Source organism: Bufo bufo, chromosome 3, assembly GCF_905171765.1.
Source record: "Bufo bufo chromosome 3, aBufBuf1.1, whole genome shotgun sequence".
Taxonomy (NCBI): Eukaryota; Metazoa; Chordata; class Amphibia; order Anura; family Bufonidae; genus Bufo; species Bufo bufo.
Window position 1 is genome coordinate 449566792 of NC_053391.1, and position 16766 is coordinate 449583557.

Here is a 16766-nt window from a genome sequence, read left to right on the forward strand (position 1 = left end):
TCTACAGGGTTCATTGACACTATCACTCCGAGGTACTTTAAAGGAGTGTACCAACTTAAGCTCAGAGAAAGCAGCAGAACGAGACGGTATCTGAGAAGATACTGGGAGAATCACCGACTTATCCCAATTTATGAGAAGTCCAGACTGGTCACCAAATTGAGAAACCATAGATATTATAGAATCCATGGATCTCTCTAAGTCACTTACATATATCAACATATCATCCGCGTATAACGACACGCGCTCCTCAATAGCACCCCTCAATAGTCCTCCCATCAAAGGCGTAGAACGTAAAAGACATGCCAAAGGTTCAATTGCTATTGCAAATAATAAAGGAGACAACGGACAGCCTTGTCTCGTCCCCCTCTCCAGAGCAATTGCTGGTGAAAGATGACCATTCACCCTGATCCTAGCCCTAGGCTCACAGTATAAAAGCTTGACCCATTTAAAAAAAACAGCACTAAAGCCCATCTTAGTCATGACCGCCCATAAATATTTCCACTCAACGCTGTCAAAAGCTTTGGCAGAATCAAGAGAAACTACCGCAGCTCTATTATCCTGAACATCCCTTCCTTCTATCTGGAGATTTAAGAACAGCCGTCTAAGATTCAAAGCCGTGGATTTACCAGGCATGAAGCCAGATTGATCATCATGAATAATGGTTTGAATGACTCTGTTTAATCGATTGGCCAGAACTTTAGCTAAAAGTTTTACATCCACTTTTAGGAGAGAGATGGGCCTATATGAATCCACCAGTGAGGGGTCTTTACCTGGCTTGGGTATCACTACAACTATCGACTCCCTCATGGAACAGGGTAATCTACCATTACTATAAGCATCTTTAAATACCGTTAGAAGATGTGGAAGTAATAACTCCCCATGTTTTTTATAAAATTCCCCAGTAAGACCATCCCCACCAGGCGCCTTTTCATTGGGTAAAGAGTTCAATGCCATTTCCAGATCCTCCAGGGTTATGTCTTCCTCAAGAAGTGACTTATTTTCCTCAGATAAGGCAGGAATATCAATCCCTTCTAAATAACTAGATCTACGAGTCAGTAGTGACCAGTCTGGACCTATAAACCTCTCCAAAGTGTGCATAAAATTCTTCCAGGATATTCTCATCTCCCGTCACCAATTGCCCACCAGTTCTCTTGAGCGATGTTATAGAGGAAGGACCTTGTTGTGCTTTAGTCACAGTGGCTAACAAGTGACCTGCACTTTCCCCTTCAGCAAAATAGGCGCTTATCTTCTGCCCTAGATTGTATATGTTCCCTCAGAAGTTTTTGAGCTTCATTCCATTGCGCCTCATTAGTCAATGTGGGCTGTTCTATATATTTGGCCTCCAACTGCATAACTCTATCCGATAGTTCCCTGTCCAGAACACGACTTTTAGACTTTTTAATACTGATATGCTTTATATACAGCCCTCTGACATATGCTTTCAAAGCATCCCATACCATATCCATCGACGTCGAACCTACATTAATAGACAAAAAATCATTAATGGCTCCAGAGATCTCAGTTCCAGTATCCACTATTGATAACCAGAACGGGTTTAGACGCCAAATAGGTCTCGTAGCACGTATGTGTTTACCCACTTCCAAGGTAATCAATAATGGAGAATGGTCAGATAAACTACGAGGTAAGTATGAGATTCCCTTTGTCAGGGTTACTAAGGATAGGGATCCAATTGCTAAATTTATTCTGGACAAGGAACCATGCGACGTCGAGTAGCATGAATATTGACACTGTTCAGGGTTTATGGTTCTCCAAATGTCACAGAGATCCACCTCCGATATCAATCTCGCCAGAGAAGTAGGAGCAGCAGAGCATGTTCCCAGCCCACTATGGAATTTATCCAAGGAGCCATTAAGATACATATTAAAATCCCCTACAATCAATGTAGGGACTAATGGGAATTTAGACGTAAAAGTAATAATCAGCCTCATAACTTCAGCTGAATATGGGGGGGGGGGGGGGGGGGGAGACATACACCGCCACTAAAACAACCCTGAACTGGAAGATATGACAATCTAAACATATAAATCTCCCATCTTCATCAATATATGATTCACGGACAACAAACTGTATAGATCTATGCACTAAAATGCTAACACCTCTGGCATGTGTGGAATATGTGGAATGAAATTCACATCCCATCCATGCTTTATGTGCCAAGTGCGTCCTATCAGCAGACAAATGGGTTTCAGATAAACACACAATAGCCGGCTGTACATCCTTTAGAGCATTGAAGATAGCTGCACGTTTAGACGTCTGCGACATTCCTCTCACATTCCAAGCTACTATATTAACAGAAGACATCGTGACTACTCATAAGCATACACAGAAGTCGGTGCCGACAGCCCCACGAGAACCTCCCACTAGAAGCAACTTTAAAGATAGAGCCTGTCCCCCTAACCCCCCCCTCCCAAACCCCCCCCCCCAACTTTCTTAAAGGGACTCTGTCACCACTTTCTAACCCCCCCTTTTCAAAGTATTGTTATCTGCATGGCGCCCCTGTGATTATAAATGTGTTGTTAGAAGTTAAATTCGCCGTCTCCTTTTGATAAAAAGAGCTTTTATCTAACCTGTCAATCTTCTTGATAAGGTGCCCAGGGCGTTTCTTTTCGTCTCAATCTGCCGCCCGCCACCGCCACCGTTGGTGCCCAGCTCCTCCCCTCATGCTTTCAGCGCCGCCTGAATGTAATCAAATACGCCTCCGGCTCTCTCTCAGTGCCCCCTCCTCCTTTTCAAAGATCCCGCGCGTGCGCACAGGGCTGTGCCTGATGCGCCCGTGCGGACATTTACAATCAGCCTCATTGAGCGAAGTGCGCATGCGCGCACTTCGCTCAACCTCCTCATCAGACGAGCACTGCAGCCGGCTGGCTGCAGTGCTCGTCTGATGAGGAGGTTGAGCGAAGTGCGCGCATGCGCACTTCGCTCAATGAGGCTGATTGTAAATGTCCGCACGGGCGCATCAGGCACAGCCCTGTGCGCACGCGCGGGATCTTTGAAAAGGAGGAGGGGGCACTGAGAGAGAGCCGGAGGCGTATTTGATTACATTCAGGCGGCGCTGAAAGCATGAGGGGAGGAGCTGGGCACCAACGGTGGCGGCGGCGGGCGGCAGATTGAGACGAAAAGAAACGCCCTGGGCACCTTATCAAGAAGATTGACAGGTTAGATAAAAGCTCTTTTTATCAAAAGGAGACGGCGAATTTAACTTCTAACAACACATTTATAATCACAGGGGCGCCATGCAGATAACAATACTTTGAAAAGGGGGGGTTAGAAAGTGGTGACAGAGTCCCTTTAAACATTCTGCAAGTTATAAACTTGATAAACAGGGGTACACCATACATATATAAAGTGAACCTAACCGCCATGGGTTAATAATAGAAATACAGATAAAAGAGCAGTTTCCTATTGAGTATAGGTGCGTCAACCTGGATATACACGAGGACAGTCTACCCATCCTCCTACCCTACCTCATAGTAACCCATATAATGTGGAAAATAACCGACAATAAGTCAGGATATAAAACCTCGCTCCTTAGAAAAACACAACAGATTTCCACATAACTGTGCCCGGCACTGCGGGGTGTCAATCAGCAGACACAATAAAAATAAGAACAGTTCCATCAAAGATATCACCGTCTCTTCAGGTATTGTTGCCACGCCGATCTTTTTCATGTGTGTCCAGCCATTGGCACGCCTCAGCCGGATCATCAAACATATGTGTGGATCCATTCGCCACCACCCGAAGTTTTGCCGGGTACAACATGGAATAAGGCCACTGTAATAATCTCAGACGTTTCTTTACGTCCAAAAATTTCGCCCTCCGTTTCTGTATTTCTGCAGAAAAATCCGGGAACATAAGAATCCGGTTGTCATCAATACGGATGTCAGGGATGTCTCTGGCAGCTTTAAGAATGGCGTCTCGGTCTCTGTAGTGCAAGACTTTAATCAGGAGAGGTCTTGGGGGTGCCCCCGGAGGCGGAGGTCGAAATGGCACCCTATGCGCCCTTTCTATTGCAAAAAGTGGGGACAACTTTCTCCAGCCATTTCTCCATAAATGAAACTGGGTCCGAACCCTCAGTACGCTCTGGAATCCCAATAAAGCGCACATTGTTCCTTCGCAGACTATTTTCCAAATCATCAGATTTTAATATTAGCAAGGACACATTATGTATGACATGCTGTAAGTCTCTCTTAATAGGCGGCATCTGGTCTTCCATGTCGCTAACGCGACCCTCCAATTCCTCCACTCTCTCCTTAAATTGTTGCATGTCTTGTCTTATTAGTAAGACTTCCTCCTTGAGGCCTCCCATGTTAGTATTCAGGGACGTGAGGGCTGTGCTGCATTGCGCCACCATTTTATATACATCCGCAATAGTAGGTTCAGAAATGGGCTCCACTTCTGGCGGCAACTCCGGACCCACCTTTTGCTGTACAACAGATGCATAGGAGGCTGCCTCCAGGGGCTCCGCTCCTCTCACATCACCGGATACCACAGCTTCAGGCTCCGGATCATTCGCTGCAGCGGCCAGGGTGCGGGCAAACTTTCCCAGCTTCACCACCACATCAGACAGTTTGGTGGCGTGCGCGGTGCCATCTTGCTTAGACGGAGTATCCGTGCCGCCGTCCCTGCACTCCTTTTCCCTCTGCTTTTGCTGGGTCATAATGTGACCAAAGTGCTCCACAGTATCCAGAGAGGCTTCTAGATATTGCCTGTCGTCACCAAGGCCAGGTAGGAGATGGGAAAACGATAAATAGCAGGATACTTTCCAGGAGCTCTGCGCCATGCGACTCTCTACATCGGCAGTTAGGCCACGCCCCCCAGATTGGTGTCTTTAGTAGCTGCCTTTGCTTCTGGAAAGGGAATATCTCATAAACGGCGTTTACTCCCTTTTATGCCCGGGGTGCCGTTACAGGAACATAGAAAAAAATAAGTCTGACAACCCCTTTAAGGCACTTCCTGCCTGGGCGTTCCCAGAGGAATAAATGAGTAAGTCAAGAATGATGTCTGTATCAAGCCTAACCTTAGCTGTATCAAGCCTAACCTACCGTGCTGCCATCCAGCAATCTAGATATCAACATATTTTAAAGCTCGCTATAACTAACCTCCTTTAGCAGAAGGACTAAAATTAGTGAAATGTCGCAGTAATATATCACAAATGTGAACAATACTTCAGCTCTTGCTCAACATATCGGGTTACTATGAATTATCATCTACCAGTTCACCAATTATCGCAGAGAAATCTGTAGAGTGGAGGAACTCAAAGAGAGCGCCACCCAGCATCAAACCTATCTCCACGGTCATGTGAAAGTGAAATTGATTCCTCCATTCTAATGAGATATCTAATTTCTGTAGCCCATTCAACCGAGAGAGGGTGCACGATCCGTCTTCCAGTGTCTTGGGATCACCATACGGGCTGCTGAATCTCAGCACATTTTTCTTCATCTGCGCCAAGGTCCCCGAAGTCATAGAGACTAGGAGTATTTGTTATTACCTTCCCTGAGAATTTCTGGTGTACCCAAAGCACTAGATCCCAGAACCTTTTTATCTTTGGACATGCCCACCAAATATGCAGCATAGTGCCCTCTGCTTTCCTGCATCTCCAGCATAAATTGGGGACAGAGGGAAACATTTTGTGGAGGGTTGATGGACAGTAATTCCACCTGGAAAGGATCTTAAAATTATTTTCCTGTGCATGTGTTGCTATGGACAATCCGTGAGAGAACGTACACATTTTGATGACTTCTTCTTGAGAAAAAGTAAGTTGGAGATCCAATTCCCATTTCCGAAAATAGGGGGCCATATCACCATTGCTATGCGTTAGCAAAATCTTATACACTTGCGAGAGTAATTTGAAGTGCATGTCCGGTTTCATGAAGAGTGTGTCAAAGTCTGTCATGTCCGGGCATGATTGCTGAGGAAACAGTCCGTCTACGAATGCCCTCATCTGAGCACATTAAAGCCAATTCGTTCCCATATCTTCAGGGAATCCAAGTGAACTATTTTCGAGTTAACTAAAACATCTTGAACGCTAGGGTGCAACAGGCTGTTCCATTTCAAGAATCTATGTACTTGAAATCCCTGAGTAAAACCAGTATTGTTCATGAGAGGGGTCATAGGGCCCAGTCTTAGTAATAGTTAGAAGCTTAGGATCCATCTGTCCCATTGAGTAAGGGTGTGGCGCACCAAGAAGGGACATTTCTCCAGTGGAGGTCTATAGTCTAAGTTGACCCCATCCATTGGGGAGAGATCCTGTTCCATCTGGACCCAAAGCTTCGCACATGATCCTTTGGACCAATTCAAGATCTGCATAAGCAGAGCCCATGCGTGATATAGTTTTAGGTCCGGCATGCCCATACCCCCTCTATGTTTAGGTTTAAACATTGTCCTGCTGTTAATCCTAGGTCTGCTAGAGCCCCAAACGAAACACAACATGGATTTGCGAACAGTTGCAAAAAATTGTCCTGGTACACATATGGGTATTGTTTGGAAAAGATAAAGGAATTTCGGTAGAATGTCCATTTTGATCACATTTATACTGCCAAACCATGATAGGGACTTTAAGGAAGGAATGAATATTTCCCCATGTATTCTATAGTACGTCTTTGGAGCGGCAGATAATTAAGCGGATATAGGAGGTGAAACTGAGATGGAATTTGTAATCCTAGACACGTTATGCTCGTGGCCTGCCATTTAAAAGAAAAGTTGGATCGTATGAGAAATGCCTCGCTTTCCAGGAGTTAGATGTTCAGCATCTCGCTTTTGTGGAGATTTATCTTAAAGTTACTAAGGCGTCCAAATTGTTGGAACTCTTTTAAAATGGATGGGAAGGGAGGTGTGCAGATTCGAAACGTACAAGAGCAGGTCATCGGCATAGAGCGCCAATTTATGGCTGTGCCCTCTAATGTCCAATCTTGGTGACATCTTGGTTGTTTCTCAATGCATTAGCTAGGTGTTCCATTACTACATAAAGTAATAGTGAAAGAGGGCATCACTGTCTGGTTCCGTTACGAGTTTTAAAGGAGGGAGCAAGTATGCCATTGGCTCTAACTCTTGCAGAAGGGTTTGTATAAAGGGCGAAAACTCTATCCACCAGCGAGGGGCCCAATCCTATTTGTCGTAACGTGGCTGTCATGAATCCCCAATGAACCCTGTCAAAGGCTTCTCAGCGTCAACCGTTAAGACACAGGGGGTCCTTACGCTGTCTCGCTGTAGATATGAGATTAATAGTCCTGATGGTATTGTGCCTTGCTTCTCTGCCTGGTATAAAGCCTACCTGGTCTCTGTGAATAAGGTCGGGAATCACTGTGTTGAGGCGATTAGCTATTACTTTGGAATATAATTTAATGTCACAATATATTAGGGATATAGGACGATAGTTGCTACAAACTGACGGATCTTTGTTAGGTTTCGGGATCAAGACTGTATGTGCTTCTAAAGCCTGTTTAGGGAAAGGGCACGCAGGAGAGACACTGTAGAAAAAATTTGGTCAAAAACGGTACAAGGAGGTCTTTGAATGTCCTAAAGAAAGGCGCTGTAAAGCCAACCGGTCCAGGACTCTTCCCTCCTTTTAGCGTGGTTAGGATCCCCCTAATCTCAGCTTCTGTAAACTCTTCCTCCATCTTAGTGCCCGCTTCCGCAGATATCGTAGGAAGTGCAGTGTCGATACTGAGATATCTGATTTTTAAGGTCAGTCGTGGGCATGTCAGCCAACTGTCCTTTAATGTTATAAAGTGATTCATAGTATGATTTGAAAGCTTCCACAATTTGTTTGGGATGATGGGTGAGTGTGCCAGTTGCATCTTTTATGTTAGAAATGTAGCTCATTTGTTTTCGGTGGTGTAAGTATCTCGCTAAGGCCTTTCCGGGTTTATTAGAGTTCTCAAAGATATAGCCACGAAATTTTTCATGACTTCTGTACGACACCTCCGAAAGGATCGTCTGGAGCCTGTCCCGCAGTGTAGTGAGTTCCGAGAGGGTCTGTGGGAATAGGGATTGCTTTTGTGATTGTTCTAAAGCAGCTATTTGAGACCATAGACGTTTTATTGTGGCAGCCTTCTCTTTTTTAAGTCTAGTCCCATTCTTAATCAATACACCTCGTATGACGCATTTTAATGCTTCCCATTGTATGGGGAGGGTTGTTTTATCAGATGTATGGTTCTCCAGGAATTCTCGTATGTTGGATTCTATGTCAGACCTACATACTGTCATGAAGCAAAGCTTCATTTAAACGCCAAGTCCATTCTGTGGCTATTAAACCCGGAAGTTCCAGGGACAAGAACACTGGGGAGTGATCAGACCATGTCAAGGATCCAATGCACGCAGTCGGATGGAAGGTTAGCGCATGGTGGGAGATCAGGAACATATCTAAGCGACTATAAGTCAGGAGAGCTGGGGAGAAATAGGTGTAATCCCTGATCTTGGGGTGTAAGTTGCGCCAGACATCCACTAATCGACATTAAGTCAGAGCTTGTTTCGTTCCTAGGATCGTTGATTTAGAAACCGTTGTTTTGCCCGATCAGGAGTCGAGGACATACACGGAACATGACCTTGTTTTAAAATGCGTTTCTTGCAAAATAAGAATCTGCACCCTCTCTCTATGCATATCATACAAAACCTTGGAACATTTCTCTGGGATATTGAATCCTCGGACACTCAGTGAAGCCAGTTTGATACTAGGTGGCGACCCCGCTCCGCGACACCGTTTGTCCAGAGTCAGTAAAGGATCAGGCATCTCTATGAGGAGACCGGGATTTAATAATAAAAAACAGTGAATGACACTATACGTTTCCTGGATTCCCTCTGCGAGTGTTTGTGGTTACAAAGTAGGGGTATGTACGGGGGGAGAGGAAGCCAGTGCAGACTTGGAGTCAGATAAGTAGAGATCAGGAGATGCTCTGCGGTAGGCTAAGGGAGCCTCAACAGCCACTTGGATGTCTGAGGTTAAAGAATAGGGTATTGGAAAGCACCACAGGGATAAAAGGTGGGAATGGTAGAGAGGGGGGAAAAAGAGAAAAGACCAAGACAGGACAGGGTATCCTAACTTGTACCAAAAATATAGAACCTCAATATAAACGAAAGCGGTTCTGTGATCCGGCGGTAAGCTGCCAAGAACCCACAACAACCCTATGTAACTTGAAGGCTAAAAATCAACCCAAACTGATTGCAGCCAACCAGGTAATAGGACATCTCTAACAATCTGAAAACACAGGTAAAATGAAGTAACCACTGCTACTCGGAAGAAAAAGTGATTTTCAACAAACTCAAAACATAAGAAGAAAACATAGCGGGTAGGGGGTTCCCCTTGTGAAGGGTGAACTTCGGTAGTATTAGATACTATGAATTACACCTGTAGGGTGTACGAACCCCCCTAAGCTTATGTAACTAAGAACACGACTCTTGTATCAGGTAAGAGGAGGACCCATGTTTCGTCTCTGAGGCTCCTTCCTGTATCTCCCAAGCAGCGAGCGCGGGGGAATAGGAAGAATACGCTGCCAATCCGGTAATTGCAGCTCTGGCAACTCAAGAGCTGTAAGGAAAGAGTCCAGATCTTCGAGATCTCGTAGTTCGATGTGGTGACTATTATTTCCAACTACTAGCTGAAACGGGAATCCCCATGAGTAGGGAATGTCGTGCGCTCTCAAAAGATCTAACAAGGGTTTAAGAGCTCGTCTCTGAGCTAATGTGGCACGTGACAGGTCTTGTAGAATTGTTAGCTTGGCACCGTCAAAATCAATGGTGGTGAAATTCGAGCCTTCCTCATGATTTCTTCCTTTATGGTGAAATAGTGAAGACGGCAAATAACGTCCCTTGGTTTAGAGCAGTGGTGCCCAACCATTTTTCGTCTGAGGGCCGCACTAGACTTGGTATAAATTTTGCGGGCCGGAACCAGGTAGCTTTGCCAGAAAGAAATGCAAACGCTGTGAGGGGGCACGTGTGAGCATTACTACTGTGAAGAGGGCACGTATCTGGCATAACTACTGTGAGGAGGGCACATATCAGGGTATAACTACTGTGAGCTGTGAGGAGGGTACATATCAGAGCATAACTACTGTGAGGGGGCACGAGTGAGCATTACTACTGTGAAGAGGGCACATATCTGGCATAACTACTGTGAGGGGGCACATATCTGGGCATAACTACTGTGAGGGGGCACATATCTGGGCATAACTACTGTGAGGAGGGCACATATCGGGGCATAACTACTGTGAGGAGGGCACATATCGGGGCATAACTACTGTGAGGAGGGCACATATCGGGGCATAACTACTGTGAAGAGGGCACATATCTGGGCATAACTACTGTGAGGGGGCACATATCTGGGCATAACTACTGTGAGGGGGCATGTGTGAGCATTACATCTGTGAAGAGGGCACATATCTTGGCATTATTACTGTGAGGGGGCACATATCTGGGCATAACTACTGTGAGGGGGCATGTGTGAGCATTACATCTGTGAAGAGGGCACATATCTTGGCATTATTACTGTGAGGGGGCATGTGATGTATACATGTGTGTAATGTATGTAGTGCAGTATGTGATTATCATACACTGCACTCCATACATTACACACATGTATACATCACATACTGCGCTGTCACCTTCTTCTGCAGGTCTACCTTGATGTCTGGTCTTTAGGCTTCAGTCAGATCCTCCACCGCCATGCTTGCACCGTGTGCCCGACGCCACCAGGAGCTGGCCCCTCCTCCTTTCATCTCCTGCCAGCTTCTCCTACAGCAGGGCACTCTATCGCTCCAGTGCCCGCCCAATCTTAACAATCAGGGGCGTAGCTAGAAATGACTGGGCCCCATAGCAAAAAAAATTATGGGCCCCCCTCCCGGATCTCCCACCCCTTCCAGAGTTCCCACCCAAACACCCCTTCCAGAGCTCCCACCCAAACACCCCTCCAGGACCTCCCACCCCAACATCCCCTTCAGTGTCGTCCACAGATCCCCCCCCCCTTCAGTGTCGTCCACAGACCCCCCCCCCCCCCTTCAGTGTCGTACACAGATCCCCCCCCCCCTTCAGTGTCGTACACAGATCCCCCCCCCTTCAGTGTCCTCCACAGATCCCCCCCCCCCCCCACCCAGAGCCGCTTCCTAGCTAATTTATTCACTGCACTTGCCTCTGTGAAATTGAAGAGAAGCGCCGTAATCTCGCACAGGCGCACTGGCAGAGGCCAGGAAGACGGTGCATGCGCACTTCGATGCCTCTGCCAGTGCGCCTGTGCGAGATTACGGCGCTTCTCTTCAATTTCACAGAGGCAAGTGCAGTGAATAAATTAGCTAGGAGGCGGCGCTGGGTGGGGAGATTGCAGGCACAGGCAGCATCGCTTTGCTGCCTGTGCCGTTCGCAGCGCGCCCTGCGCTGATAAAGTCCGGTGACTGCGCGGGCCGCAGGTTGGGCATCACTGGTTTAGAGGGATCAGGATTGATCGGTGCCAGGGTACGGTGAGCTCTGTCTATTTCTAGACGATCCAAGACAGGTTTCTCCGATATGGTACTGAATAACCCTTGAAATGTAGGGATTAAGTCCTCCGCTCTGGTGGATTCGGGTAAACCACGTATCCTGATATTGTTTCGCCTATTTCTGTTCTCAAGGTCGTTGTGCAGACGATACAATTGGCAGATATGGCGATCCCTTACTTCTCCTTGTGTCATCAGCTCCTCCACTTTCGCGGCTGTGTGATCGTGCATGGAGGAGACTTCCTCCACTTTTTCTTCTATTGCCTGCACATTCGCTTTAACTGCAGATATTTCCTGTTTGTAGAGTTCTCCAGTCTCTCTATAAATTTCTCCATTTCCTGCCTAGTGGGGAGAAGCTTTATATGTTCTTTCCAATCCCACTGCTCTTTAGTGCTGCTCTCTTTTGTAGTGCTCTTGCGGTCTGGAGATTTTGCCACACCTGGGTGCGGTAGTGCGTCTGTGGGTAGCAACAATGTTGATTTCGTAATCAGGCGCTTTGGCAAGGGAGTCGTCTGGGTCATCTTAGCTGACGGAAAGTGGTCTACAGTGGAACCTTCTAATGAAAAAGTCTGTGATACAGCTACGGTACTTTCTTTCTCAGGTGGTATTGAAGGGGATGGTTGAGAAGCAGGCACAAAAGGCGGTGCGTTGGCGTTATAGCGTACCTCCTTGTCTTGCCTGACGGAAGTAGTGAAGTAGCGTCGGAGACCACTCTGTGCAGCTGATGTCTCTGCTGTAGGAGTGCCAGCGAGGGAACCCCTCCTCGTCCTCACCATATGGGCACTTATGTTGTAGGCTTATTTTCAGGCCCTGCGGCAGGCGCCCCACTCTAATGCGCTTTTACTCTGCCATGTAGAGGTAGGTGGGTAACAAAAACGCCAGGTAAAACAGGGACTTGGCCACAGCTGGTCAGCGTCACCCACTCAGGCCTGGCTCAGGTTCAAACCTGACCTTTTTGGTGGGGTCACGTGGCGCGCCGATTCACTGAGGCCTCCGCAGTCTGGAAAGCCTCACGGCATCCAAAGATGCGGCAGGTGAGTTTCTGCACTAATGATGTTGTGTCACTTACTTGGCGGTTACTGGTGAGGATCAGATGCTACACTGACCCACTTTGAGTAGAAGTCCAAACCGCTACCCACAGGGGCTGCCGCTTGAGTACTCTGGAGCGTGGGCGTCCTCAGCCTGTAACTTCTGTTGCAAGTTGTTGATGATCGCCGGAGACTGCTCCAAATGCTGCTAATGGTGTCTCTAGGTGATGTGAGACAGTTTGGCAGCGTTTCGGGCTGTAAAACAGGGTAGATTTCGGTGGATTTGATTATCCTTGACAGAGATGAGTAACCAGTCGTCTTCACCCATCAACTTACGGATACGCCTCCCCTTGATTCCCTGTTTAATATTACATTGGGTCTCTGTCAGACAGGCATTTTATTTTGATGGAAGGCTGGAGGGATGTTTAGTGTCCAGCACCTAGCAGGTCCCGCAAAACCACCTTTATTGCACATCATACACCTGTAGGCGAAAGTTTGTAATATACTTACCTTTCCAAAATTGCGTGGATAAGCCTACTGGGAACCTAGTCACATGACGCTCCTCTTCTGAAAATCCACCTTCCACCAATGTGCCATTTTTTTTTACCAGGTTTGTGGCCTGGGCTATGGACGGGACGTCACTTCCACTGTGGACAGGGGCAGGACTATTCCTTTCCCTGGCATATGCACAGATTAGGTAGATTCCGGAGTTTTCACATGCCCCAGGGAGAGGAATAGTTTTGGCCCCATCCTCAGCAGAAGTGACATTCTGTCCAAAGGTCAGGTTGAAAACCTGTTAAAAGAGCTAACGTTGGCGGAAGCTGAATTTTCAGAAGAGAAGCCTCCTAAGAGGCTGATCAACGCCACATTAGAACAGTAAATATATTACAAAGTTTGTCCTACAGATGTGTACTGCGTAATTATGGTAGTTCTTTAAGTTATATGCTGATGTCACATCTTCAGGCTATCTTTATCACAGTGGCTTAGGCTGGATGATACAATTGGTGCTTCACTAGATTCTTTTGTCTAACTCTGTACCAATTATTGGTTTGCTTACCTTGAGACAGAATTTTACACCTGAATTGTGGTAAAATCCAGCCCGTTTTCAATCGAGATGGAAAACAAAAGCCTAATTGCGTCACTTTGCGCCACTGTTTAGACAAATTCTGGGTGTGGAAACATTAGTAAGTCTGGACCTATATGTACTTAAAGGTGCCGCAGAGTTAACTTGGCACTTAATGCATACATTACATGTGGTTAAAAAGTTATCCTTGCCTAAGACAACTACATTTCTCTAATTTTACTTAAGGAAATTTTGAAGATGGAGTCGCAGAAGGACCGGTAGATCCTGGGTTAAATCCCATTTCAGCATTTCGACTTTCAGTCTTACAAAATTCAGCTGTTTGGATCATCCTCAATGAGGCAAGTGCCAGCCCTAGATATTATGGTGGTGGGACAAAGCTTTTAATGCTCGGGATTCTCTAGCTTAGTTTATAATCTTCCATTTTAATATAGATTTAGAGGGGTTGTCCAGTCTATTTTATGTGATGGTCTATCCTCAGGATAGGCCATCACTAGCTGATAGACAGAAGAGCTGATCAGCGATGCGAGTGCTGCACCCCTGACTATGATTGTTGCCAGAAGTCAGCACCAGAGCTACAGAAGTGAATGGAAGCAGGGCTGCAGTGATGAGCCTGGTCTACTACAATGTTGACGGTGTTTTGTAGCTGTGGCAGCAACTTCCGGCTCCGGCGACGGAGCGAACAGCTGATCGTTCAGAGTGCACAGTGTGAGACCGCTGCCCATGACCTATCCTGAGAATAATCACTTAAAAAAGGCTGGTCAACCCCTTTAAAGGATATATGCACATTTGGAACCACTTAATGTATCTGCAGATCATATGCAAACCTATGCCTCAGTGCTTAAGGACTACAAACTGACCCTGCAGTCATTAGTTTACTCCACTTCTTTATGTGGTAACGTATGATTACAGGATCAGACTACATAGGGTTTGTTGTTGGTCTGTAACCATGGAGACACATTGGTTTGTATAGGAGCTGTAGGTGGAATATGTATCAAGACTATTTCCAAGCTATTTTATTTTAGATACACTACAGGTGAAACTCAAAAAAATTTATATCGTGCAAAAGTCCATTTATTTCAGTAATGCACATTAAAAGGAATTGCATTAATGCAGCTTAAAATTAGAATTTTGTTAAAAGGTTCAATATTCTAGGCTCAAAGTGTCACACTCTAGTCAGCTAATTAATCCATACCCCCTGAGCAAACGGTACCTGAGATTGTGACTTTGGGGTTTCATAAGCTGTAAGCCATAATCATCCAAATTATAACAAATAAAGGCTTGAAATATCTCACTTTGCATGTAATGAGTCTATCTCATATGTTAGTTTCATATTTGAAGTTGCATTACTGAAATAAATGAACTTTGCACGATATTCAAATTTTTTAAGTTTCTCCTCTAAATACAGGTTGATTACAAATGGGGCAAATAATCAAAAGATAAATCAGAACTACTGTAGTGGTAAAGTGGAGTAAGCGAGTTGGTTTCCACTTTCTATGTAATCTGCAGTCAAAGTTGTTTTCTTACATGTTATGTGTGCTATTTTGAGTATGTCTGTTCTTTTATTTTTAGATCCACTTAAAAAAGGTACCAACAGACTGATGCAAATTTATCTATAGAAGAACCTATTCCAGAGCTGCCATTGGTGAACTGACACCCCAATATCATCACTGCCTGTTTGCATGCATCTTCATTTCTATGTTTTATTTCAATTCTACCTCTGTAAGCTACTGTAAATAGAAGTGTATGTATTATTTTCATTGACCAAATCTCTGTTATACAGTGTCTTATCTTCAAAGTGTATGTCATCTCCATAGGTATTCCATAAGAAAACTTTACTTTATATTGCTCCAGACTACAGTTTGTTCAATGCAATATTAGGATGTGACATATGTGGGTTCTCTTTGTAGCTTTTTATACGAAGACTGACAGAACAATGTCATTAAAGCATATCACAGACAACACATTTTATGGGGATGATGTATTTAAAAGAAATCTATTTTATTTTACTAATATGTGTATTTTGTAGATAATCGAGGACATAAATGTATAAAGAAAATCTTAATATAAAATATACTGTATACACACCACCAGGACTTCTTTCTTCCAAAATCTCTCACTTTGCTTGAACTCCGAGAATCTTGATTACAACATTCTGACAGTGTCACCTGCTGCTCTATCCTATGGTGGGCTACTTTTTTCCCATATGCCCAGACCTGACGACAGGCATGATGGGTGAATGGGCCTACTACTTTCTCCACAGTGCATGTTTCAGGTCATTCCCCCTGTACCTTCTCTCACATTCCCCGCTTTCGAGGTTCACACCATCAGACTCTTCTGCAAGTGGCTGTTGTCTTTCGTTCCCCAGGTTGACCCCACCAGTTTTTGGATCAATTTGCTGCTTGGCTTCCTCATTTTCTATCGTCCAAGTTACCAACTCTTATTATGGGTGATTTTAGCATCCGCATTGACATTGCAATCTCCCCATCGGTCTCTCACAACTCACTTCCTCTGCCACACACAAAGATGGCAATACTCTTGATATAGTCTTCTTCTGCCTCTGCTCTGTCTGACTTTATCAACTCATCCTTCCCGCTCTCTTTTCAGTCTTTTTTCCTTTACTATAAAGATCACTTACTCATCTCATGACATTCCTACGTTTCACACATACAGAAACCTACACACCATTAACTCCCAGCAACTTATTGACACACTACAGCTATCACTGGCCCCAATCTCTTCCCTTTCTTGTCCTGAGCTGGCTGCCATTACACTCCAGCCTTCCTGACAGAGACCACAGCAACCCTGGCACACCCGTGAAACATGTTTTCTCGCCCATTCCATTGGGGGACACAGATCATGGGTATAGCTTAGGCCATTACTAGGAGGAGACACTATGCAAATAATAAAAAACAGCTCCTCCTTCACTGGCTATACCCCCATGCTCCAACAGGAGGACCTCAGTTTTAGCTTAGTGTCGGATAAGGAGGTGACACTCCTGCTCCTGCAGGGTTGTCCCTGTAGTTTTTTTCTTCTCCGGTTTTTGTTTTTTTCTAAACAGAGGACGCAGGGTCGCATGGCGCGTCCCTGGTCTCTCAGTGGAGCGAGCGCCGGGGTCGAATGGCTGTCCCCGGCTACCTCCCTTTCCCCCCAGAAGATAAGTGGAACCGGGCTCGA

At 45.5% G+C, this 16766-nt stretch overlaps 1 protein-coding gene across 1 annotated transcript in view; it reads left to right on the forward strand.

Moving 5' to 3' along the window:
- Nucleotides 1-16382, forward strand: part of MGAT4A (alpha-1,3-mannosyl-glycoprotein 4-beta-N-acetylglucosaminyltransferase A) — a 79724-nt gene extending 63342 nt beyond the window's left edge. Inside the window, exons 15-16 of the mRNA XM_040425105.1 lie at nt 13818-13930; nt 15162-16382. Coding sequence (XP_040281039.1) covers nt 13818-13930; nt 15162-15191 — 143 coding nt within the window. The 3' untranslated portion in view covers nt 15192-16382. The remainder of the gene's footprint in view (nt 1-13817; nt 13931-15161) is intronic.
- Nucleotides 16383-16766: the final 384 nt, after the last annotated feature.